The 27,154-nt window shown below is 47.3% G+C and overlaps 1 protein-coding gene across 1 annotated transcript in view; it reads right to left on the bottom strand.

Annotated features, from left to right (window-relative positions):
• Positions 1 to 1,567: 1,567 nt before the first annotated feature.
• The window catches only part of CCDC69 (coiled-coil domain containing 69), a 32,096-nt gene continuing 6,509 nt past the window's right edge, over positions 1,568 to 27,154 (bottom strand). Inside the window, exons 2-9 of the mRNA XM_035105696.2 lie at positions 18,229 to 18,298; positions 13,920 to 14,083; positions 10,330 to 10,417; positions 8,613 to 8,686; positions 8,248 to 8,349; positions 6,399 to 6,518; positions 5,224 to 5,321; positions 1,568 to 4,070 (exon numbers count right to left, since the gene is read on the bottom strand). Of these exons, the coding sequence (XP_034961587.2) occupies positions 3,905 to 4,070; positions 5,224 to 5,321; positions 6,399 to 6,518; positions 8,248 to 8,349; positions 8,613 to 8,686; positions 10,330 to 10,417; positions 13,920 to 14,083; positions 18,229 to 18,298 (882 nt within the window). The 3' untranslated portion in view covers positions 1,568 to 3,904. The remainder of the gene's footprint in view (positions 4,071 to 5,223; positions 5,322 to 6,398; positions 6,519 to 8,247; positions 8,350 to 8,612; positions 8,687 to 10,329; positions 10,418 to 13,919; positions 14,084 to 18,228; positions 18,299 to 27,154) is intronic.

Below are 27,154 nucleotides of genomic sequence, written 5' to 3'. Positions count from 1 at the left end.
GGTAAGAAACACCTTGACTGATGGTGGCCACTGCAAGGGGTGAGTCAAGAAAACCAGCTAAATAGACTGAAAGAGCCACCTGGCTAATGCTACTCTATACTATTTGCATCACCTCTTAAAAGTGCCTGGCAGCGTTTGGATCTGGTGTCAACTCTGGCTCCCTTCACTGGGACTGCAGAGCCTTTGGGGAGTTTCTCTCCTGAGAACTGTTGGCTCAGAAGTCTTCCTCTTCTGTGCTATGTGCTGCTTCACTTCCAGGAAGGGTTGGTAGAGGTGCCTCTGCAGGCTGTCTCAGGCCTTCAAGCGCTCTCGGCATAATGCCTCTGAATACCAGTTGTTGGAAATCACAGGTGGGCAGAGTGGGGTTGTGTCCATGTCTAGCTTGAGACTTCTCACAGGCATCTGGCTGACCACATGAGAACAGCATGCAGGACTAGATGGGTCATTGGCCCTACATTCTTTCAGCTGGCTAGAGATAACCCCCGCAAAAAGTGTTATTGCCCTTTCCCCCCTCACAAATCCTCTGAGACATACAGTGCAGACCCGGCACTTACAGTCACCAGGGTCGTCTTTAGCAGATGCAGCGCTGGGGTGCAAATATCCGCCCAGCACTCCCAAATTACCATGGATAGTGTTGGGGTGGCCATAGCTGCGCACTGCCAGCCATCGGGGGGGGGGGAGACACAACTCTCCATGTCACTGTGAGAGAGCGATCCCTGCAGAGACTTGGGAGGGAAGCTGCATGCCCGTCAGCCTTATGGTTGCCGGGGCGCAGCTGGCGGGCGTGCAGGAAAAGCCACACAGCTCCCCCCACTTGCTGGGGTGCCCCTAAGATGCTGGCGCCCTGGCGCGATGCACCACTAAGCCCTATGGGAAAGATGGCTCTGACAGTCACATCTACATCCTATGTTCAAACCGTTCTTACACAAGTTTTTGTGAAGAATCCTGGGAACCAAGCGGCTGGTTACCATAGGTCTGTGTGGCCAGCACCCTTAAACTACAGTTCCCAGGATCCTTTGGTGAAAACCATGGTTGTCGTCTAAGAGTGCTTTAAATGTATGGTGTCGATAGATCTCAAATTTTGGACATCTTTGGGAAAGGGTACATTGGTGAGGCTCTGTGGTCCCAAAAGCCTACAACAGCGAAATAAGAAGAATATTTACCTTTTTCCGACCCCTGCTGCCGCTATAAGTGACACATAACATGCTCAGCAGTGCTTACTCTCTGAAGAAGTGAGTTGTTCAGGGAGAGGGTGAGCAACCTCCTTGGATTCGCAGAGCTATATGAAGTTTCGTTTGTGGAAGGGCATAGCTCAGTGGTTGAAAGCATCTACTTTACACACAGTAGGTCCCAGGTTCACTCCTCAACATCTCCAGGTAGGTCTGGGAATGTTTCTACTTTGAGGGCTGCTGCCGGTCAGTGTAGACAATACTGAGCTAGATGGACTGATGGTCAGACATATTATAACACAGCTTCCCAAGTTCTTTATGCCAAGTCGGATTACTGGTCCATCTAGTCCATATTGCCTACTCTGACTGGCAGCAGCTCTCAGGTAAGGATTTCCCCCCCATTCTGACTACCTTTACCTGGAAACTGGGATTGAATCTGAGACCTTCTGCATGCATGTGCTTTTCCACTGACACAATAGCCCTCCCCTGCCTCAGAATCCCTTTAGCAGCACTAAGGCCAGATCAGAAAAGTGCCGGCATGAACTACAGTACCAGAAACTCGGTCACTTCGATTATTTCCACCCCCTCTGCCAATTCCCTAAAATCCACACAGAATTTGCTTCATAACTTACATAATAAATGCAAAAAGAGAGAGAAAATCACTTTAAAATAATAATAAGCGGTGAGAGGTTTTCAGCAACACACACATATGTGATATTTACTGTGATCACTAGTTAAGAGTTGCTCGCTCTCACTTATCATCACTCTGCCCTACAGAAGTGACAGATTTTCCAACTGATGCCATACCGAAATTTTGTGGAAAGCCTCAATTAGATATAGCGTTATTACAAGCTAGCTGTGTTTCTCCAAGATAAAACCATTTCACTGCTGCAGACAGAGATGCGTTATACGTGAGGAATGACAAATAAAGGTTTGCCAAGACTGAGGGTTGGGAGGGATCCAATTGTTGGTTGCCCAAATTATTATTTCAGGAACTGAACATGTTAGCAAACAAATGTCACTGTCTCCAAGCCATGCTGCAGAAGCGGAACCCGCACCTTTGCGCTAGGCCTCCACAGCTGGCAGCCCACTGACTGTGACGCAGCCCACCGGCTGTGAACAATCTCCTAGTTTTGTCGTCTATCAGGTACTTCAAAAATGGGTGTGTGCATGTGTCTGTGGGAAACACCTGGCTGACTACCATGCACAGCTGGTGGGGCTGCGTTCAGCTGGGTGGCCCACACCGTTGCGGAGATCTGTGTGGTGTTCTCTCAAGGCAACAACCAGCGGTTCACTGATTTTTCCTGAGCGTCGCTACTGCGATGAGCCACCGTTTTTGCACTACATGCTATATTCACATACACAGTACTAACCACCGTTTCCACGCAGGGAAGTATAAAATGCTTCTTGATTAGAATCAAGACATTTTACACACCCTTTGTCTCAGTTCAAATCATCTTTTTTTTTAAAAAAACAAACAAACCCATAAACACCATTACGTGCGCCTGCTATCTATTTAGTCTAGTTTCTCCAGCCTGGAGCAACTTTGTTTCTCTGCAACTACTAGCACTGCTTCATCACAGCCAGTGGAGGGCACCATCTTCCGTTCCAGCTTCTCAAGAAGCTAAATCGCTTTTTTAAAAAAGAAAAAGAAGAAGGAAAACTCCCTTGGTTTCCAAAGGCTTGCAATTTTAAGGCCGTTTCCAATCTGTTGTTTTCTAAACTGACAAAGAACTCATAAAAGCAGGCAAAAAAATACCTTCTATTGAAAAAAAGAAGAATTGTTTTTGAAAGGAACCAAGCGCAAGGTGCCTGTTCAATTCTCTCCCAGCTGCTTATCTGATGCAGCAGTTTCAGCACGGAAATGATGACAGCCATGTGGGCAGGGATCGAACACATCGTGGAGGAAGGGATGTAAAAAAGATTATAGTCATGAAGCAGAGAAAATGACACAGCAGTCATTTTCTGGAGAGACAAAGCTTTCCCAGCAACACAGGAGCTGATTGTGGTGGATAAGTAGCTCCTTTGTGGCTGGGTGAACATCTAGAATGCACCTCAGCCACAAAAGTTTGTATCCATAATTTTGCCTGCGTTCTCCAAAGTTTTGCATTTAGGAATCAAAATGCATGTTTGGGGTGCGGTCTGCCTCCTCCCGCTCAGAACAAGCATGTGAACTCTGCTTCCTGCAAAACCTGGCAGATGAAAGGGCGTTCAGATCTGGGCCTGCACCTTCAAACTTCCATTGCCTCTCTTCTATCCTATGGCTTCTTCTCACCTACAGCTTTAGCTACTGAAATCTTAAATTATGGGTTACTCGGATTCCCACCGTATCTCCGCCATTTCCACCATTGCCTAATATATATGAGGTAGCAAGTCTTGCTACCTCCCTGAGGGGTGGGGTAGGGCAAGACCCTTAGTTAGTGCTTAGTGGCATACACAGAAACAGCTAGCATTAAAGCTGACCTCTTTTGTGTGTGTGAGAGAGAGGGGGGGGGATGCGGAATACCCCCCATTCCTAAGGCAGGCCAGTTCAACCTCTTCAAGTGCCACAAAACAGTGAGGCCACCTATGGGAGAAAATCAAAGCACACAGAACCTCCGGAACCTTCCTTGCACCCGAGTGCCACTCAGCATGAGAGTTCTAGGTCTAGTCGACAATAGAGAGGCCTAGAACAAAAGGAAGGAGCCACCTCTCCCCTCCCTGCCCCACCCCAGTCTTTCTGGCCTATCCGAATGCTACGTAGCGATGAGTGTTGCCTCCGTGGAGATAGGGAACGGATGGGGAGAGTCGCCATTCAGCACTCGGTAGAGCAGCTCTTCCTTCTCCCGGTGAGCTTGCGCTCGCAGCTGCGACTCCTTCTCCAGGGACTCGCGGAGAGTGAGGAGCTCGTCAGACAGTTGCCTGCAGGGCAGAAGCACAGAGTCAAATGACTTTGGAGTCCTAGAACCGGTGGAGAGACGGAGGCTGGTGGGGCCAACTTGGACATGTAGCAGGCAACTGTGTTTCCCCTCGTCTTCATCCCCAACTGTTTGCTGCTATGAAGACAGGAGGGAAGACTCTCTCTACTGAGATCAAAACGACAATCACAACACCCCCAAATGGGGCCTATGGGAGGGGAAAGTCCAAATTGGCGCCAAGATTTGTGGAGGGACCAATCTCCATTCAGGCCCCGGGGGGGGGGGGAGTTGAACAGATATGCCTCCCCTTCCATACAGCCCCCACTTCCCATAGGCTGTCTTCACAATGGGAATCAGGCTCCCTTGGCCCTGTAAGTAAAAATGAACACATAGCAGGCAGCAATGTATCTTAAGTGAGTGGCCCCCAATTTTCATCATGAGCACTTTCTCACCTCTGTCAAATGAAGTGGGGAGATGTAATACTGTGGGGAAATGTAATGGCATTGATATCAGGGGTATGGGGAACATGAAATGTACACACTACAAATGTTCAGAAAAGTGTTTTTATAAACCACCAAAGACTCCCTCAATAGAGTCTTCTTTCTTTCTTTCTTTCATCATCATCATCATCATTATTAATTTATACCCCGCCCATCTGGCTGGGTTTCCCCAGCCACTCTGGGTGGCTTCCAACAGAAATATTAAAATACAATAATTTATTAAACATTAAAAGCTTCCCTATAGCAACTTTTCCAATCACAATAGCACACTGACACAGGAAGTTGAGCAGGAAACGCATCAGAGAAGAGGTCCTCTCTAGCACAAAGATTTGCTACTGCGGTAGCTGGTTTGGCACTGCCACAGCTATGCTGTCTGTGCTGATCCTATTGCCGTTGTTGTAATTATTATTTTGATTTATAGGGTTTCTTACCCACCCTTCTCTAGAAGGCCCCATGGCAGGTTACAAGAATATAAAACACAATTATTAGCATCAGATAGAACAATGTACAGTCTCTGATGGGCTGCATCTGCTTATGTAGGACAAGCACACTGAATCTAGGTCCTGACCCATAGGCTTTCCCTGGGCTCTCTTTAGATGCACCATCCTCAGGGCCCTTCACCAATAGATGCTTACTGCAGCTAAGTGAAGGTCTTACCTTGTCACTGCCATGTGGTTCTGCATCCGAACTTGGAGATCTTCATTCTCCTGTTGAAGGGTTTTAACTTTCTCCTCGAGCAACAAATTTCTCTCCATCTGTAAGCAGGCCAAGGGTGTGATCAAACACCAAATGCAATAGCAGCACAGTTCACCCCAGGTACTGTATCTATTTTAGTTCAGAGCTATCTAACCATATGATCCATCTACCAAGAAAAACTTCGGTAGTAGAGCAGAACCCCGGTTGTTTTTTTTCAAGAGAGTTGCAGTTGCCCAGCTCACTTCACAAGCAACTTGAGCTGCAGGGGTGGCCATTTTGTCCCAGTAAGCATTTTCTGAACATGGAATTGCTTCCGTCAAACACAGCAATGCTCCATTCACCTAGAGGTTTCTTCCCACAGACCTTAATACACCTATAATCAAGTTTTGTCTTTAGAATACTCTTTGGTCCACTCCAGACATCCTTCATCCATGATGATTTGTGCTCATGATGCTTTCAGGACAGTTTAATCCTTCCCGTTCTGCTGTGGTCCCAACAAAAATTCCCCACTTGAAATGGGGAATTTGCACTGGGAGGGATGTTTCCACACTGGGGTTGATGGGAGTTTCCCTCCCAGGATAACAGCTTCGAAGAAAGTGGCCAATATTGTTGGGATAGTAACAGGATGGGGAAGCATATGAAACGAACCCTAAGTCTTCTCATGCACTATGCTCCTAATCTCAATTAAAAGAACATTCTCCACTGCTGCTATCTACATTTGAATTTTAAGCAAAACACTTAGCACTGTGTGTAATTTGGCCTTGATCTCGGATGCTGGTCTTGCTAGGTGGGGGGGGGGGGAGTTTAAAGGCCAGGATACAGGACTTGGAATGTGTTGTCTTCTGCAGGAAGCCACAGAAGTCTGGTGCTAGAGGTTCTGGAGCAGGAGTGGGGAGCCTGTGCCCCTCCAGATTTTAATGGGATATCAGCCCCCGCTGGCATGGCCAATGGTCCGGGATTATGAGAGATGTCATCACCAAACAACTGGAGGGTCACAAGTTCTCCATCCCTGCTCAAGAGTAAGTGTTTGTGGTACTCAGAAATTAGCTAGTTTTGAATGGCAGAGCACAAGGTCCCCTCTGTAAGACCCTACCAAGTCTTAGGAATAGCTATAAAAATGAGTACATTGAACCCACCACTGTTTCCAGGTTGAGTAGCTTTTTGTCCAAGTTGTGAATGCGTTCGTTCTTCATCTCAATGACAAAATGTAGACTCTCTAGTTCCTGTTCCCAGAACTGGCTGGGGCTCCCATAATCCTAGAAAACAACAGGGGAAATGTCAAAATGCACCCTTAAGTAGAAAGCTGGCAAAGCAGACCTTAACATAGAACCACAACTACATCCAGGGGCTCACTGTCTCCCCAGCCATGTGAGAGACTAGGCCTGCAATTCTAGATCCTATGCCTGGGAGTAAACTCCATGGAACTCACTGGGACGTCTCTCTACACATGAATAGAATTGCACTGTAAGGGCCAATTTGCTCATGCAAGTACATTATTCGATGACTCGAAGCACTGGGAAGCACTGCATTGAACCATGTTCGCCTTGTGGTGTTTTGTTCCTGTCAGAGGGTCGTCGTGGCTACTCTAGAGTAACTCCGCTTGAGTCCAGTTTGTCTTTAAAGACTTATTGTGCAAGATATTTACAGTGCAGAGGCAGCTTAAAACATGACCTCTCATTCCGAATCAGAATCCAGCAATGGCGTACGTCTGTTCTTACGTCAGCAAAGTAGTTGGGGCACCCCAAAACGCTTCCCCCTTGACCTGCGTCATGGTGCTCTCCTTAACTCTTGCGCCGGAAGGAGCGATGCCCTCTCAGTCTCCTCCCTGTCAGGGCAGTGGAAGGACTCTCCAGCATCCTTGAGCCCTTGCCCGCATCTCTCCTCCCCTGTGCTTCCCAACGTTCCGCACGATGGTTTCTTTCTCCCTCCGAGTCTTTCCCTTCCCCGCCCCCTGGCTGCTTCAGACCCACTGCTGCTCCCTGTGCTTGGCGAGGTGGACGTTAGGGAGGGAGTCACACTTACAGTTCCATTACAATTGCTTTCACACATTCAAGTTATCCCTCCATGCTGTATTCATTGGGTGAGAAATCAAGTATTGCTTTCGCTTGTAGAGGTGTCAAGTGGACTTTATTTGTGCTTATGGTATGACAATGCCAAATGGTTGCTTAGAACAGAAGTAGGTAAGCACTCTCCTCTTTCCCATTTTTATGATCAATAAGCATTGTTCTTTGGACCCATATATTGGCCTGGTTTGCACATCACACTAAGGACTCATCCACACTTCCATTTGCCCTGCTGATTTCCTCTGGGAAAATCCAGTTTACTGCCAAATCAGAGCAAGCATCTATCAGATATAAAGCTAATGAGTGCATTTTCCATGGGATGGTGGAGCAAAGGCAGAACCACTTGGACGAGTGCCTAGAAAGCATAGGAAAAGCAGAGAAATGCTTGGACCTCTGCTTTCCAAGCACTGGACAAGCTTAAGTGTGGACAAGCCCGAAGTTGAACCACAATTTAGCTGGGATGCACAAGCAGGGATTATCATGGTTGCCCTGCTCCTCCCTAGTTTGTTTTGCTGCTATGCTGAGCTAAGCTATGGCTTGGCTTAGCAGGTTGCCTGAAACCAGGGTCATGGCTTAGCCCCCCCTTGACAAACCACGAGCCAAAAACCATGATTCCAACTTAGGGTTAGTCTAGAGAGAGCTAAATAAGTCCTGGTTCAGAGGACACACTAAGCCAAGCCATGGCTGAGCTCAAGAATGATCAAGGAGGAGCAAAGCAGCCACGATCTCCTCTCTAGGAGCTCACACACTTGCACATTTATGTTAAACCATGGTTTAGCTTAGCATTGCATGTGAACTATGGCAACCATCATTGTCTTTGTTTTCCCAGCAGTGAGAGAAGGAGGTAACATTTGTGTCTTGGTTAATAAACAGGTGAAGAAATCCCATCTAACTGATCGTAACTGGTTTTGGTTTTTGGCACCTGGATGTGTTTCTTATAATCTCTGCTCAGGATCGACTCTTCCACCCGTTTCATTTTCTCTTGGAAGGACTTCATCTGGGAACTCAATCTGTCTACTGTCTCCTGGAGAAGAAATATGAGGCAGAATAAATCACTGCTCCGGCAAGCATACTGACCCCACCACCCTGAGCATGTGTGCATGATGCTGTTTGCATTGATAACATTAATCAAGTTCCAACACATTTTAGTGGGTTTCCAGCCAAACTCCCAATGGCCAGTAAATCCAGCAGGGCCCAGCCAGAATGACCCGGAATTATAAGTCCACAAAATCTAGAGGAAACCATGTTGGCTGCCTCTGACTTGGAGCATATCCAGAGTGACAGCACCTGCAAAGATGACTGGGACTTTTGGTAGGATTCGGTCAGGAGCACTTTCTCTTCGTCATGTGCTTTCTGGAGTTCTGCAAGAGAAACCACAGACTGTGGTCAGAAGAAACCAGTGAGAGACACTAGCCCTGCTCTGATCTAGCCAGGGGTTCTCTTCAATACACAGCTGAGTATTAACACATCACACTGTTTGTCCCAAGAGTATACTCAGAGAAAAAGGAGGACAGAATGTGAATGGAACTCAGTCTTGAAATCTTTGTGGTCATGTCTCTCTTCCTTCATTTGCACGTAACTCTAAGCCAAACCAAATGAGCAAATCCTGCACGATCTCTCCCAGACAAACTACAAGTGGCAAAACCACAGCTTCAACATGTGGTCTATCTGGAGAGAGCTAAACCAGACGATGGGACACTAAGCCAGGCCATGCCTTAGAGCAGTACAGCAGCAGCAGGACTAGGGGGATCCTTGCATTCTCTTTCCCCCTCTCCCTCCTTCTGACAGAGATGTTCAGTATTTAAGCAGAGAGGAAGTGAAAAAATTAAATAGGCGACATAGTAAGGCACGGAGAGCCTAAAATGAATATGGAACTGAAGCTGAACAATGGGAAATCGATTTAGGAATGTCACAACACGGCATTGTTGAATGGCAGGATGGAAAAAGTAGAGTCTCATGGACACGCAGTATTTTAGCAGTGGAGTTGCCTTTTCTTGCATTGCATCTATAACCAAAGTATTTCTAGAGGTCACCAATTCATTAATGACACTAATATTTAGTAGCTGGGAGCCGAGTACTTGGCGTGCGATTATTTCTGTAATCCTTCCTCTGGTCATTCGCTTTCCTATAGGCACTTGCTGTCTTTATTCCTTTGGACAATCTACTTGCCGATTTGAAGATGCTTCTTATCATACTGCAGGGAGGGCACTTTCTTTCCCCATCCATATTGCTGTTACTGCAGCGGCATAGCGTGGGTTGCTGGTACCCAGGGCAGGCAGGGCAAGTGCAGAGGGTGAACGGAGCCTGCCTCCAACAGGCTTCTCGCCCACTGCCTCCATCCACCTGTCCACTAGACCAACCTGCCTGCTGCCATACCTCAGCTGCCAGAGCTCCGTGCCAGTCGTGGGGGTGCCTGATTGCACCCCCTTCAAAATGGTCCCCCTGCCCCCCACGCTACACTTCTGTGCTACTGCCACTTTTGAAAAGGGGAAGCAGATTGTGGTGAGTGGGGCACAGCAAGGGAGCCATGAGGAGGCAACAACAGTTCTGGGAATGCTTGCGGACAACTGTGCCTGTGAACAAGTGGTGCTACAATGCCAACGTAAAGCTCACCAAGGGAGGCAGCAGAAGTAACTTCACCAATAATTGCTTTAGAAATGAGTTTCCAAATAGCACATAGGATTCTCTGCCTTTCTCCCTCACTCTGACAGGGGCCCTGTCACATAGTACTGTAGTCTGTATCCAGATTAGGCCTCCATCACCAGGGTTGAGGGTCAGGAACGGCCTACTCAGCACTGTAGTGGGATTTGCATACCATAGTGCAGGGGTGGGGAAACAGCAGCTCTCCATATGATGTTAGGTACTGTAGGAATTCCCATTGTTCCTGACTCTTTGATAGGAGCTGGAGTCCAACGACATCTGAAGGACCACAGGTTTCCCAAGTGCTTTCATGCAAACCGAACAAAGCTTACATGTTTTGCAAGCAGGTTTTTTTGGTTCTCACCTCGGAGTCTCTCTTCCTGTTCTTTTTTCAGGAAGTCATGCTGCTCAGAGAGTTGTTGCTTGCATTGTAAATCCTTCTCCTTTTCTACCTGGGGTGGGGGGTGGGGAGGGAGGCACAGGCAATATTGCAATGTTGTTAACAAATAAGACTTTACTGCCAGCATTCTGCATGATACTTCACATCTCACACAGAGGAGTTGACATCATTTTAAGGCTGGAGACAGGCAGCAGTGTTCAAGGGGCCTGACTGAGAAATGCTAGCAAGAAGCATTGTTTACTGACTGTGGTGTCTGCACAGTGAAGTCATCCCCTTATTGCTTCCAGTCAAAGAGGGTGGGCAGGTCTCTGAAGCATGACAATAGCGGCAAAACCCCGTTTGACGTGAGACTATTGCAGGGTGTGTCTGCACCTCATGGGAAGAAACAGAGTGGTGTAGTGAGTGGACCATCAGTCTTGGATTGAGAAGTCAAACCTCTGTTTAGCCAGTGATCTTGGGCCAATCACTATCTATCAGTCTATGGGATGGATGGAGGGGGGGGTGGCACTTATGGTTGCAATTTTGAATGCCTCAGAAAAAGATGGAGATAAAACTGTAATAATTTGATCATGATGATGGTGATGGTGGTGTAACCTTATTTTTTCCCCTTTCCTCCATATCAAACTGGAGAACTGGAATATAGGAATAGGGCAGAAAAAGAAAGGACCTGGATGTCACAGGTGTGATCATATGGCTAGAGTTGAGTGCAGCCCTATCTTATATATGTTCACTTATTCCAGTGAGATTTATTCCCAAGTAAGGGTGCAGAGGATGGCAGCCCTGCGGTACAATCCCACACATGTCTGCTCAGAAGTAACCACCAATGAGTTCTATGGGATTTATTCCCAAGTTAAGTGTGGAGTAAGGGAATATTCACTGTACGACACTTTAAATTGTCACAATATGCACATATATTATGCCAAGGACCGTAAGAATTAGCATTCAGTGAAAGGAATAGATGCTCTCCTACATCTGCATATTGTTGTTGAACATCAGAAATGGTGGCAAGCTGTGTTCCAGGGAAGCTTGTCCACCTTGCCAGTTTTCTTCTTGGCAAGCCCACAATGGTCTTCCAATGCATCACCTCAGTGTTCTCTGGAGCACAGTTCGAATACCGCTGGCCTGTAGGTGATTTGGGAGGAGGTTCTAGCACATGTTTCCTCCCCCTTCTCTAAGTGGTACATTCCATTCTATAGGCACTGAACTATGCAGATTCTAAAACTATTGCCTTGTTTCTTTAAACGGGTTCTGAATTCTTGTGTGGAGATCACCACAGGCATGCTGCTGACTTGCTGCCAGAAATCTTTCAGGGTGAAAAATCTGTGCAGTCCGATCTTCCACACACATTGGCTGCCGGCTGTATACACTGCTGTTCATTCTTCAAGCAAGTAACCAGGATCAAGTCAAATTTCCAGGAAGAATCTAGCACCTTCTGAGGACTTGCTGACCTATTTGTGACACACTTGGCTATGTGAGTGCCTGTTGTTTGTTAGTGCAGGTATAAAACTACACCTAACACCTGATCCTTGCAACATTCACTCAACAGAAAGTCCCACTGTGTTCAGTGTGGTGGACTCCCAAGAACATGTGCACATGATAAAGTCCTCTTGCTAGGAACAGACAAATCAGTCTAATTCTGGTTCATGTTGCTTTCACATGTGTTCATTATTAAGCCTGTTCCACTCATTTTCTGCATTAATGAAATTCTTATTAAAATATGTACTTCCACTATTACAGGGTGGTCCGAGGACTGCCTTTTAAAACAACATTTCCCTTCTTGTTTTACAGATACAGTCAAACCTCGGTTGTCGAACGTAATCCATTCGGCTTCCAAAATATTTGACAACCAAGACATGGCTTCCAATTCGTTGCAGGAGCCTCCTGCACTCAAGCGGAAGCTGCGTTGGACGTTCGGCTTCCAAATTTTTACTTCCGGGCTTTCAGCCTTCGGGAGCCAAAACGTTCCAAAATGGAGGCATTCGGGATACGAGGTTTGACTGTAACAGACTCTTCAAGAAAGCTCAGCTGCCCCTGCAATTAGCATGCAAATATTTTAATGGGGCTGCAAATGAAATTCCAGAGAATGTGATGGACCGTGCTATTCCTTCCAGGGATATTGTAGTGGGTGCAGAGGATGTTTGCCCTCATGGGTCCATGGGGGCAGCCATCTTCCCCCCCCCCAAACAAAGTCCCCAGGATGGCTGGCACATCATCACATCCCGGCAGTCTCAGAGGCAGTTGTGATTCCATTTTGAATGCCGTCACAGCAGTAACTGGACTTTTTGGCTGCTTGGATCAGCTGCTACCTGCAAAGGAAGCCGGGAAATATTTATAAAAGGCAGACCTTCTAGCAATAGCGTACGTTAGCTCCCTATCACGGTTTGCAAAAATCCAAAAATCTGAAGGATAAGCATGCTCTGATTTGTACAGCAGCCCAGGAGGTATGGATCAAGCCAATGTAATAGGAAAATAAACTAAGGGAATTCCTCAAGCATCTGCCATCCTCCCTGTTGAAACTTAGGTGCCTAAGGATCAACCAATCAGCTACTAAAGCTACAATCATATTTGGGGAAAATAAGCCTAACTGAACACGTTGAGAGCAAATTTACAATTTACATTTTGAGAGCAAATTCACAATTTACATTTTGAATTCAATACAAAATACACTCAAGATTAAATAGCAAAAAATGTGTTGTGGATATTTAGACATCCACACCTCCCCACAATATATTTGGAATTGGAAGCTTGACCCTTTCCTAATTTTTGCTTCTTGGGTTATTGCAGGGTGACCTAACCATTTCAATGAATGGGCTGGCACATGAATCTTGTAATTTACATTCAGGGCTTTAAAATAAATATCTGCTCAAAACCAGCACGCAGGCAAGTCACTGCATTCTCAGTTAGATAAGTTGGATTTTCCAAAGATACCAACAGAACAGATTCAACATAAACCTTTTGAAATATGACAACCCTTTAAAAATGGTAATATCCATTCATTTCCCAGGGAACTTTACAATTATTAACCGGTCAATTACTTGATTTTCTGCAACCTGGAAATACAGGGATGGCCATAAACAAAAGAATATTTTTAATTGTGTTGCTAAATAATTGATCGTCCACACATATGTGCAGAAATTTATCAAAATTCTGTACCTGCTAACAAGACTTCAAGATCTGGTTTCAGTTAATGCTGACATTTAGTAAAGCTATGATTTAGTGGGCAATGAATTACACAAAGGCAGTTGACTGTAAGATATGCTAGAGATGAATAATATAACAGCATGGGGCAATTCTTTACCACTCATTCCCATTGTGGTTGTGCACTAGTTCAATATGCACAACAGTGTGTACCTGGCGAAGAATTAGTTGCACATTCAACCCACTGGACCTGCATGACTGCTTGCTAGTGTCTTGCTAGCATGTGGTTTCTCCAAACAACATTTTAGGCTCTGTAACTGTGAGCCATCAGAATACTGCTCAGCAAAAGAGAAATGTCTGGTCTGACAACGTCAGGCATCATCGCTTCAAAAGGGCAAGAAGAAGACAGCTCCAACCTGGATTTTAATGTCTTGGCTAAGTTTCTCAGTTTCAACGCGGTGAGCTTCCTCCAGACACACTTTCTCCTCCTGGTGTTGTTGTTGGAGCCTTTTGATCTCATTTCTCTGTTTCTCCAGCAGCTCTGCCTTCCCTTTCTCGGTTTCCTCGTGTAAACAGACTTCTTCAATGTGGAGGAAAGAAGGAGAAAGCACATGGACATGAGTGGGTTTCTGTAGTATAGGTTTACTTCCACCAACCCAAGCGTTGACTGTGTAGTGCATTAGTTCCAATACCCGCCTGACTTGCCATTCAGTGTGTTAATCTAAATATCACTTCACACTTTGGAAGGGGCAGTTTCACGAATGCAACTGACGTACTTGCATTCCTCTTGAGATATATGCGCCAGAGCGTGCTAGATATGGCCTATCTAGGATGTAGGCATGCACTATTTTTGGACTCCCTCTAGGAGAGAATTGGGGTTAAGAGCACGAGGTGTGAACTGGTTTGTTTACAGGTTTGTGGTAAGGATCAATGTGCATCTCTTTAAAACTATTGGAAAACTTCTCCTCCGTCCAGAGAAATCTGGCGACATGTTAAGCCCGATTTGTCACCCCACAAATAAGGTAGAGGACTTTGAAAGGCCATTTTTACACACAGCTCTAAAAAACAAAAACAGAAAAACCATTCGCCCATCTGAGTCAAGAATCAATGAGTTGAAAGGGACCCCAAGAGATATTCTGCCCTACAGCTCAACAGCTATATGTCAGAAACAAATCCATAGTTTGTTTTGGAACTGTAATAATAATAATAATAATAATAATAATAATAATAATAATAATAACAATAACAATAACAATAATAATAATTTATTATTTATACCCCACCCATCTGGCTGGGCTTCCCCAGCCACTCTGGGTGGCTTCCAACAGAAATATTAAAATACACTAATTTCTTAAAGATTAAAAGCTTCCCTAAACACGGTTGCCTTCAGATGTCCTCTAAAAGTCTGGTAGTTATTTTTCTTTTTGACATCTGGTGGGAGGGCGTTCCAGAAGGCGGGTGCCACTACCGAGAAGGCCCTCAGCCTGGTTCCCTGGCTTCTCGCAGCGAGGGAACCGCCAGAAGGCCCTTGGCACTGGACCTCAGTGTCCGGGCAGAGCGATGGAGGTGGAGACACTCCTTCAGGTATACTGGACCGAGGCCATTTAGGGCAGGCATCCCCAAACTTCGGCCCTCCAGATGTTTTGGACTACAGTTCCCTTCATCCCTGACCACTGGTCCTGTTAGCTTGGGATCATGGGAGTTGTAGGCCAAAACATCTGGAGGGCCGCAGTTTGGGGATGCCTGATTTAGGGCTTTAAAGGTCAGCACCAGCACTTTGAATTGTGCTCGGAAACTTACTGGGAGCCAATGCAGGTCTTTCAAGACTGGTGTTATGTGGTCTCGGCGGCTGCTCCCAGTCACCAGTCTTGCTGCCGCATTCTGGATTAGTTGTAGTTTCCGGGTCACCTTGCTTGTAAGACCTGCACTGTGACACAGGCCAGTGTGTGCTGGTTTGTAAGCAATGCCTTTGAGAGCAGGATGTCAGGCTGGCACAGTTAGTAGAGAAGTGCACAGATTACTCTTTTGCTCAAGTAATTGGAGTAAACCTTGCCACTCCAATAGCACTATGCTCTCCCTAAAACATATCAGGAGCATAGCTGCACATTTAACAGCTATAAAGGCAGTTATATGGATAAATGTTGATTCTTTTTACATCCTCTGCTAGAAGCACCCTCTCCTTAAAGATATTGTTGCTTCCCCCTCCTGACTGGACTGGACTTCACTGTTCGTTAAATGGAGGTGTCATGGGCGTAGGCAGGGGGGCAGGAGGGGGCAATTGCCCCCCTAGAAGCAGGGCCACTGGCCAGCCTGCCCCACTGCCCGCCCGGTGCCGTCTCCCTTCTCCCTGGCTGGCTGTGGGGCGGGCGAGGGAAAGCACCAGAGCCGCGCAAAGCGTTTGGCTGGCTTTCCCTCCCTCTGCCCCACAGCCAGCAAGGGAGAAGGGAGACGTCCCTTCTAGCTGGCTGGCTGTGGGGCGGGCGGAGGGAAAACCAGGCAACCGCTTTGCGTGGCTCTGGGGCTTTCCCTCCACCTGCCCCAGCGATTGCAGAGGGGGAGGAGGGGATCGGAGCAGCCCGATTTCGGGCTGATCCTGGCTCCCCCTCGCCCCTGCCGATGGCGGAGGGGGAGGAGGGAGTCGGAGCAGCCCTATTTCGGGCTGATCCTGGCTCCCCCTCGTCCCTTCCGATCGCGGAGGGGGAGGAGGGAGTCGGAGCAGCCCGATTTCGGGCTGATCCTGGCTCCCCCTCGTCCCTGCCGATCGCGGAGGGGGAGGAGGGAGTCGGAGCAGCCCGATTTCGGGCTGATCCTGGCTCCCCCTCGTCCCTTCCGATCGCGGAGGGGGAGAAGGGAGTTGGAGCAGCCCGATTTCGGGCTGATCCTGGCTCCCCCTCATCCCTGCCGATCGCGGAGGAGGAGGAGGGAGTCGGAGCAGCCCGATTTCGGGCTGATCCTGGCTCCCCCTCGTCCCTTCCGATCGCGGAGGGGGAGAAGGGAGTCAGAGCAGCCCGATTTTGGGCTAATCCTGGCTCCCCCTCGTCCCTGCCGATCGCGGAGGGGGAGGAGGGAGTTGGAGCAGCCCGAAATCGGGCTGCTCCGATGTGGCCCTGCCCCTTGGCCCCGCCCCTTGCCCCCCCACCACTTGCCCCCCCTGATTTTCATCCTGGCTACGCCCCTGGGAGGTGTTGCTTATTTAGGGGAAATTCCTTGGCTAAGTGACACAGCGCAGCTGCCAAAACTTTAGATCACGGTCAGTTTTTCACCTTACTCAACAAATACATAATTCATCTCAATAAATTCTACCTGCCTACAACAAGTAATATCAGGACAAGTTACTATCATGGGCATCACATAGAATGTAGACTTATACGCTGCATGGATGAAATTAGTTTCTCACAGGAATTTTAGAAAGTAATTCTATTTATGTTCCACATGGGAGTAGCTTATGCAGATGCTGCTAGCATTACTAATGCTCTGTTGTTTGGGGAGAAACATGCCTGTCTTCAGTTCCTTGCACCTATATTGCCTAAAGCCTCAGTTTAATATGTACAGGGGAATCTATGTTATCCAATGTTGCACAGTTGTTCCAGTCTAACTAAGCAGATCTGGGTATATAAGAAACCTCCCAAACATGCATAATTTCCTGAGTCTGGGTACCACCTGCCTACACTGCGTTTCTTTTAATGAAATGCACATTTGAAAGTGAATCCCCAATCCATACTCTGGGACAGTTATTCACTTGTAAATACCATTTTAAAATGAAACTAGAGCTAGATTTGCCTCAGATCCAGAAATCCTGGATTAAAATCCCTATTCCATGCTGAAATTTAGGATGCTATTTTGTTTTGTTTAAAAAATATTTCAAATATTACCAAAAAAGAAATGTTGGCTAGACTGAGTCTCCACTGCCACTTGTAAAGCCAGAATATTAAATCAGCTTGCAGGATTGTAAAACGCTTGGTAAAAGCAATTTATGTCCACACCATCTATTTCCCCAGGATTTAATCACTGGCCATCCTGGCTGTTTAAAGCAACAAGCTGGCACACCCACCCAAAACAAGTCTACTCGCCAGTTAACAGTCCAGCCTGTACACATCCGTCAGCAGACTCCAGACTACATATCAAGGCAAGCTGGAAGTTCTACCAGGAAAAGATCTACTCCTGAATAAGCACCTCAGTTTGCTGCTTGTCATAGCAGGTGGAAGCACTTACCCACTGAAGGCTGGACTCATAAGTAACCATTTCTGAAGCCTTTGTTTCTGCAGCTAGATGTACGTATCATTACCTTTTCATGTGTTCAATGCCTGCCCTCGTGAATCCATGGCCAGGAATGGTTGGGACTCTTTACATATTACCAGTGCTATTTTCCTAGAAAAAGAGGTGCTGGAACCAGGGGTTTTATCCAGGGGAAGAAACTCACAAGAACTCAGTTCCAGCACTTCTCAGGTGGGCACCTTTGCCATTCTAAGAAAATGAGGAAGGTGTTCATAGTGAGTTCTGGCACCTCTTTTTCGAGAAAAATAGCACTGGCTGGAACTCACCACGAACTCACCTTTGATCCCTTATAATGGCAATGGTGCTCATCTGAGGGGTGCTGGAACTGAGTTCTTGTGAGTTCCCCCTGAAAAAAGCCCTGTATATTATATACCTTTAAAAAATAAAATAGACATTACTGATTTTAAAATGGAGAAGCTTCAAAATGATTTATGTCTTTTGGTATCTTACCATTTTCTGTCTTCAGTGCCTTTAGTTCACAGGATGCCTGTCCTCTTTCATGCTGAATTTTGACCTTTTTCTGTAGAAAAGACACAAACAGGATCACAACTCTCTCTTTTTTTTCTCCATTTGTGAATGCTGAACCAAAACCGGGAAAGAACTATGCATTTCTGAGAGACCTTTATGCTGGCCTGTATTGGGACATTTCCTCCTGGTTTCCTGAGACACAAAAATAATTCAGCCATTCTTTGAAACGGGAGCTGCAGCACAATTAAAATCTCAGCTCCTCATGCAGATATATGACTCCTCACCTCCCAGGTAAAGGTAAAGGGACCCCTGACCATTAGGTCCAGTCGTGACCGACTCTGGGGTTGCGCGCTCATCTCGCATTATTGGCCGAGGGAGCTGGCGTATAGCTTCCAGGTCATGTGGCCAGCATGACAAAGCCACTTCTGGCAAACCAGAGCAGCACATGGAAACACCGTTTACCTTCCCGCTGTAGCGGTTCCTATTTATCTACTTGCATTTTGACGTGCTTTCGAACTGCTAGGTTGGCAGGAGCTGGGACCAAGCAACGGGAGCTCACCCCGTCACAGGGATTCGAACCGCTGACCTTCTGATCAGCAAGCCCTAGGCTCAGTGGTTTAACCCACAGCACCACCTGGGTCACCTCCCAGAGGACTGCCCTAATGTGCCAGGAACAGCTCCTGCATTGAGGGATGTTTCACAATCCACTGCCAGGCTTAATTTCTCTTAGCATGAGAACACGCCACTGTGGCAAAAGGTTGATGGGGCCTCGATTCACCCCAATGAACCAGCTGTCTGAAGGTGTGAACAGGGAAGATCTTGCTGTGGCCTCGGACACACCTCTTTGCTGCTGCCTACACACACGATGAAGCAGAGAGAGTTAAAAGAAAGATCCCCGCAGGTCTCGGAATGCACATACTGTAGATCATAACACCCACCCCACTCCCTTGAGATTTATGGACCTTCCTCCTCCTCCTCCTACCTAGCTTTCTGCTTTGCATCCTTGCAGCTGGCGTTCCAGACTCCACGCCTCCACCTTTGCAGAGCAAGGAGCACAATGGGCCCCTCGCTCCCTCAAGGGGAAGGAACAGCTGGAAAACATGAAGGAGGCTTAAAGAACTGACAAACAAGGAGTGTGTCTGGCATCAAACTGCACAGCGCTGGGGTGTGCATAACACACTTTCCAACGGCCTTGCCATGCACCTCCCCTTCACCCGAACTTCACACCGCAGATGCCCCGTTCTGCAAGAGCAACTGGATGGTCAATCGCGACGTCAGGCAACTGGGGGAAGCTTAGTTTGCTACCCCTGTAGATCCACAGCTCTGAGGATGCTTTTTATAGCCAGCTCTGGAGCCTAGAAATAGCCTGTTCCAGGGCGCAGAGTGAGCGCAGGAATGAGAAGGGTTTGTGTGTGCATATTTTTTTTTAAAAAGGGGGGCAATAAATCACAGGCAATTACAAGGATAAAGCCCAGTCCTAATAACTCCTCCAAATATCTGGCACAAGCAAAACTCGCTTAGGCTGCCGTTCAAGCGGTTACATCATCACCTAAGGAATGCTTTGTTAGAGCGTCAACTGCTGCTACCATCCCCACTTGAGCTCTGGTCCTGTCAGAGTTTCCATCCCAGCCTCGGTTTTAAATAGGGGTTTATATAAAAATGGGATTTAGGACCTTGCTTGGTAATATGGACTTGGCAGTCCTCCTCATGGCCCCAGGCGGGTCACGTTTATTTGCATTAATAGCAATGGAAGAAGGGAAACCATTATATTTAGTTATTTCTAAATGGCCCAAGAAAGATGGGTTTTTCTCCCTTTCCCACCCACTAACCCCAGCAGGCAAGGGGGCTCTTCACACATTCCACAAGAAGCTCCCTCCTTGATCACTGTTGTGTTTCTGTGACTCCAGGCCTGTCTTTTAGCAGCTTGACAGCAATGGTAGCTAGTGCTCAGCAACGCTGGTGGGGTGGAAGGCCAAGAGACCAACAGTAGGTGGAAGCTGATTCTTGCTTTGTCCCCATCTTCCTCCCAAGGCCGGTGCGTCCATTAAGGCGATCTAGGCAGTTGCCTAGGGCACCAAAATGGAGGGGGCGCTGGCACGACAGGAAGCGCTGCTGGCTTCGCAGGACTCGCTCTGCCGCGCGACCGCTGTGCCCCAATGCCACCTACCCACGTCCAGGGTGGGTGGCAGCAGCGGCGCCGATGCAGCCCAGGTGTGCCCAGAGCGCCGAGGGCAGCAGCATGTGGAGGACATGTGGGGCGAGAGCAGCCCCAGGTGCCGGCGCCGCGCTCTACTTCTTGGACAGGCGGGAGCAGCTGCTGTTGCACCCGGGGGTCCGTGGCTGAAGCCCGAGGGTGGCCAGAGCAACCCAGCTGTCAACGTCGCAGGTAAGCGGGAGGGGCGCTGGGAAGGGAAGGGGGTGAAGGCTGGGCCAGGCCTACAGGGAGGAGGCAGACGCCCGGGGGGGGCAGAAGGTGATCTCGCCTAGGGCGCAAAAACCCCTAGCACCGGCCCTGCTTCCTCCCTGCTGAGTCCTAGAGGGCTCCTTCACACTTTGTTTGCCCCCCGCCTAGAAAGCGCGGGTCTAGTTGGTTTTCTGCTTGTTGTGTGTTTTCTAGGCTCAGGTCCAAATGGTCTTCTGTTTGCCCCACCGCTTTCCTCCAGGAAAACAGTCTCTTTACCGCTGAATTGAAGCAAACGTCAATCTGTGGAAAAACCGGTTGACATTCCTGGGTTTTTATATTATTATTTTGGTCATTCAGAGGTCACAGTGCATCCTTAGAGATCTCTGCACCCAGCTCACCTCTGCACAGTGGGCAAGCATCCCACTATTTGTTTATATAATCCTGTATCTCACACTCAAAGACAGACTTGACGAGAACAGGCAGGATTTTTCCAGGTGTTATCCATCTAAGTATTTTGCTGGTCTCAATTTCAATTCATGCTAGTCCAAATAGCAAAGGTAAAGGACCCCTGGACGGTTAAGTCCAGTCAAAGGCAACTATGGGGTTGCGGCACTCATCTCAATTTCAGGCCAAGGAAGCCGGCGTTTGTTCGCAGACAACTTTCCGGGTCATGTGGCCAGCATGACTAAACTGCTTCTGGCACAACTGAACACTGTGACAGAAACCAGAGCACATGGAAACGCCGTTTACCTTCCCGCCACAGTGGTACCTATTTATCTGCTCGCACTGGTGTACTTTCGAACTGCTAGGTTGGCAGAAGCTGGGACAGAGCAATGGGAGCTCACCCTGTCGCGCGGATTCGAACTGCCAACCAGGCCCGGCTCTAGGTGCACTCCTGGTGGCGTGGGGCCGGCATGGGGGGCGCTGTGCAACGAAGCCGTGCGGAAGCCGTGCGGAAGCCGTGCTGCGCACTGCGAGGGCAGGGGCGCCGGAGCGATCTTCGTGCCTCAGCGCCAGGGCGCCCGACCTGCTTGAGACGGCCCTGCTGCCAACCTTCTGATCGGCAAACCCAAGAGGCTCAGTGGCTTAGACCAGTGGTCCTCAACCCCCGGGCCATGGACCGGTACCGGTCCGTGGATCAATTGGTACCGGGCTGCCCAAGGAACATTTAAATACAATTAAATTAAAATTATTAAATCAAAACAATCTAAATAAAATATAAACAATCAACGTCTCCCCTCAGTGGGCCGCGGTAAAATTATCAAACGTTGACTGGTCCGCGGTGATAAAAAGGTTGGGGAGCACTGTCTTAGACCACAGCACCACCCGCTCCCTAGCAGACTGAGGAGGTGAAGTGGGTGAGCACAGGCAGACCTGTTCGTATTAAGAGTCCCAAATATTGTTACAATAGTACTCTTTTTTTTAAAAAAAAAATCCTCACAAGGTTGGCATGCAACCTATTTTGGTACAAATTAAAGGCAAGTCTCTGGTGCTTGTGAGATTTAAGGGAGCAGGAAAGGCCTGTCACCTTGGCCCCCCTGGTGTGGTGTAGTGGTTAGAGCAGGCACCCCCAAACTGCGGTCCTCCAGATGTTTTGGCCTACAACTCCCATGATCCCTAGCTAACAGGACCAGTGGTCAGGCATGGTGGGAATTGTAGTCCAAAACATCTGGAGGGCCAAAGTTTGGGGATGCCTGGGTTAGAGTGTTGGACCAGGACCTGGGAGACCTGGGTTCAAATCCCCACTCAGCCATGAGGTACATTTGGAGACCTTGGGTCACCTAAACTACCTCACAGGTTGTGAGGGAGAGCCACCTTCAACTCCTTGGAAGAAAGGTGGGATATGTAATAAAAATACCCCCAAGAGTAAGGGTGGGGAGGCAAGAACAGCCAGTGAATAGGTATTTTGCTTCCTTCATGGACTACTAGAGGCACTGGTGTCTGTTACCGTTCTGGGCCGCCATTTCTTCTGATCTCCTACAGCTGGAATAGTGAATCTGTTGCTTTATCTATTGTAGGGTTGGAAGGGACCCTGAGGATCATCTAGGGCAGGAATATGCAACTGCCCCATACAGGAATCGAAACCTGCAGCCTTGGTGTTGTTGGACTCCAGCTCACATCAGCCCCAGCCAGCACGGGGATGATGGGAGTTGTAGTTCAGGAATATCTAGAGGGTTATAGCTCATCCCCACTCACACCTCCAACCCCTATATAGAATGCAAGAAAGAGCCACGGGTAAATTGGGGAGGGAGAATTAGTACAGCTCCTTTAAAACTCATCCTGGCACTTGGATTTTCTGCGATTATTTCGCAAAACAGACTTCGAAGGATTTGCTGCCGGCTGCTATGTCTCTAAAGGAAGAAGTTCATGCAAAATGTATTTGGGGAAGCTAGGGGCTGCAAAAGGACTTTTAAAAAACAATGATGTGGGCATCAGTGCCCAGTGAGACAAAGCAGAGCGTTTTGGGCACTGCTTGTTCTGTACATGATCACACTGTCCTACATTTGCTGCACTAACTACTAGAGCCCATCTCTGCCAGGTTTTCTCTTTGTAGAATGCTATGTATGCAGTGGAGGAGGAAAGATATAAAATAGCTGCATAGTGTCTGCTTATAATCAAAGGTAGCATCCAAATTCAGAGAGCAGTAGAGTGATGTTGGGCACTGTTTTGGGGGATGGGATATAGATGTTAGGGAGTGCTGCAGTAACCCCATGAGTCTGGGTGGTGTTTTTTTTTTTTTTAATACAGTGTGTGTAAAGATAGATACCAGTAGCTGGGTAAGAAAGAAGGGCACATGTATATGTTGTGTGTATTACAGTGACTAACAAAAAGAGAGAGATTAATTTCTGATAGCAAAATGCCTTCCTCAGCTGCTCTGCCATGAATCAAAGGGTCCTGTCAACAGATGGTTTTTAAAGCATCAAACAACACTTCAGGCAAGTTTGTGCTCTGGATCCTGGAAGGATGCAGGTGGTTGTTGCTGTTTATGAATATTTTTAATTAATTAGGCAAGAATTTCAATCACATTCAGGAATAAATAAATAATGGGGGGAAATGCAGTTGAATGAAAATAAAAACACACACACACACACACACAGTGCAAATTTGGGTCGTTTCACAATCCCTGGAAAAATAACCGTCATCTGTATCTGTGAATTCTGCAATGTTATTTGGAATCAAAGCAAGTTATCTTGGTTTAAATGGGTATCCCTGCCAGCTCCAGCCACTCAAGGAATGAGGCTCTCCCCTTCTCCCTTTGACTTGCCATATGCGTTTTTATTTTTTATTTTTATGGCGATTGTGCCACAGTGGAAAACCCTTTATGTATGGATGCCTGTACTGTAGAAAATCATGGCTTTATAATGCTCCACAAAAGCCATTGTTGTTGTTGTTTTGTAAATGTACACATAACTAATTACTGCGCATGTAATGGACATGATGTAGGGTTAGACTGCAGTTAGACTGCAGTTAGTTAGACTACAGTTTCTAAGGACTACTTACTTCGCTGTGTAAACATGTGCTGAGGCTGAGCACTGTTTATCGATTAACACAGTGGTTTTCAACCAGTGTGCCGTGGCACCCTGGGGTGCCTTGAATGATGGTCAGGGGTGCTGCGGGCAACACTGGCCTCTGACCCTCTTCCCTCCCCTCCCTCCTCTGATGCCCTCTTGCGTCTCTGCCTCCCAAAGGCTTGTGTGGCTGTTTGTTGCAGCAGCCCTGGCTACAAATTCCCCAGGCAAATGGGGGAATCCTCTTCCTAGGCCCCTGTGGGGCAGCATGAGGAGGCATCTCTCTTTGGGGCGGGGCAGGGGAGCTCAGAGACCAGGAGCGGTGGTGGCACCTGCCCGGAGGACTCCCACAGAGAGGGGAGAGGAGGCTGAGGGAACACTCCACAAGGGAGGGTGTTTGAAAAAGGCTGTGGGGCTGCAGGCTCTGCAAGCAAGGGGTGATGTAACTGGGCTCCTGAGCCCCACAGGGGTGCCCCAGAAAGAAGGTAGTTGGTCAAGGGAACCATGGCTCAAAAAGGTTGAAAACCTCTGGATTAACAGGTTAACACAATTTGATGGGAAAATGAAAGCAACCACATAACAAGCTAAAGGGTGGAGCACCAACTCATAATCATTACAGACAATGTTTAACTCCATACTACCCATTACTGTATTATAGTTGTCCTCGTGTGCTGCTTCTGAGAATGAGAACTTACGCTTCGTGTAAAACGCATGCTTGCCGCTATAGGGTTCTGTGCATGCGTGCATGTCTATAGCTAGCTATATATTTTGAAAAGTTGTTGTTTCGCCTGTTCCCTATGCATTTGGAAACTGCGTAAGACATCGCAACTAAATTTTGCATGATGGTGCCTGAGATCGATGAGCAGTTTTTTGCCTATGTTTGGATACAATTGGACACCATTTTTAGGGTTGCCATATTTCAAAAAGTAAAAAAACCAGGACACCCTGAGAATTGTTAAGCTTTTCTTTACAAAACGCCAAAAAAAACCCCACAATTTTTTCAACTGACAAAACACCACCTTTCAGAAATTCTGCCAGTTCTGCCTTTGAAATCTCGGTAATGTCCAGGAAAATCTGGACATGTGGCAACCCTTACCATTTTGAAACATGATGGTGTAACTTAAGTTTTCTAAACTGTACTGATTGGGGGGTTTCTTATCATTCCTGAGCGATGCATGTGACCTACAGAGGAATTGACTTTGTTGCCTTGGGATCACCTGCTGTGCATGCATGCACATCCCATAATGGTCCAGTCAAGGCAAAACTTCTACTACTGTACAACGCTTGCAGCTTGAGTCTCTGTGCCTGTTTGCTGCATTTTTTAAATGAGTCACTGCTTTTGCAATGCAGCTGTATTGCGAGAATGTTACGATATTCTTGCAGAACACAAGAAGGTAATGGAGATGCAGGAGAGCAGCTGGACCCTGCCACATGTGCTAACAATCATTCTTCATTTCCAGGGGCCTCTGGGGCTGCAGTCCAGTAAACACTTCCCTGGGAGCATGTCCCATGGAACTAAATGGGACTTACTTCTGAATAGAGATGCATAATAGTGCATTGTTAGTGACTGTTTACTATTTTAGGACAGGTGGGTGGTTTTGACACAGGGTGTGTTCCTAACCGCAGTTGCAGATGGAAAGATGACCCAAAGGGAGGGACAACAGTAGAAGAAGTACTGTACAGTATTCCTTTGTCTGGTTTTCTGGCTGCTTGCAAAGTAGGCTTCATATACGGTACTTTTCCTCCACGGTATGGATCCCTGGAGGATCCCTGGGAAATCCATGTATTCGCCATCAAATCTAATGCGCACCTCAATTTTCGGAACCTTGAAACCAAAAAAAGTATTTGCTGGCGAATGTAAATGTGCCATCGAATCTAATGTGCACCTTAATTTTAGCAACGTAATTTGGCCAAAAAAGGTGAGCATGAGATTCGTTGTTATTGTGACTTTTTATATTGGATCAGATTGTTGCTATTAATGTTTAATGTTTTGTTATGTTTTTATATGTTTTGGAAGCTGCCCAAAGTTGCTGGGGCGACCCAGCCAGATGAGTGGGGTATAAATAAATTACTACTACTACTACTATGATAAAGGTAAAGGTAAAGGGACCCCTGACCATTAGGTCCAGTCGTGACCAAGTCTGGGGTTGCGCGCTCATCTCGCATTATTGGCCGAGGGAGCCGGCGTATAGCTTCCAGGTCATGTGGCCAGCATGACAAAGCCGCTTCTGGCAAACCAGAGCAGCACATGGAAACGCCGTTTACCTTCCCGCTGTAGTGGTTCCTATTTATCTATTTGCATTTTGACATGCTTTCGAACTGCTAGGTTGGCAGGAGCTGGGACCAAGCAACGGGAGCTCACCCCGTCACAGGGATTCAAACCGCCAACCTTCTGATCAGCAAGTCCTAGGCTCAGTGGTTTAACCACAGCGCCACCTGTACAACCTTGTTAATGCATATTCTTCAATGGATACTTGGAGGATAGATGTTACATCAGCATCAGCTCATATACCGTAAAAGGGTTAAAGGGTAGTTTTCCTTCAGACGTTTCTCCAATATATAAAGCTAACTATGGCCATTGGCATATAAAATATTGTAATATATAACAGGTTTTATGTACAAATTAACTGCAGGTGTGACACAAGTATTACTTGGACTTGGGAGTTTACTAGGACACACTATTCAAGCAGTCTCCTCTGAACTGAGCTGCTTCTCAAACACTTCTTCTCCAATCCAACCCCAGAAGCAGCCCACTCAAGGCATTCCCTATTAAGGAAAAGATTGTGGGTTCTTCTTTTCCATCTGATCAGTCGTCTTCCAGATGGAACTCGAGCTCCCATCAGCCTTAGGCAACATAGCCAATGATCAAGGATGTTGTAGTTCAGCAAGATCTGAAATGCCACAGGCCTCACTCCTGCCTCATATGATAGTCACTTCTCTCTCAGGCAGACCACAGAAGGAGAGAGAGCACAGCAATCAAAACATGGAAAGAAGA

This window comes from Zootoca vivipara, chromosome 2 (genome assembly GCF_963506605.1).
Source record: "Zootoca vivipara chromosome 2, rZooViv1.1, whole genome shotgun sequence".
Lineage (NCBI taxonomy): Eukaryota > Metazoa > Chordata > Lepidosauria > Squamata > Lacertidae > Zootoca > Zootoca vivipara.
This window is presented reverse-complemented; position numbering and strand designations above follow the sequence as displayed.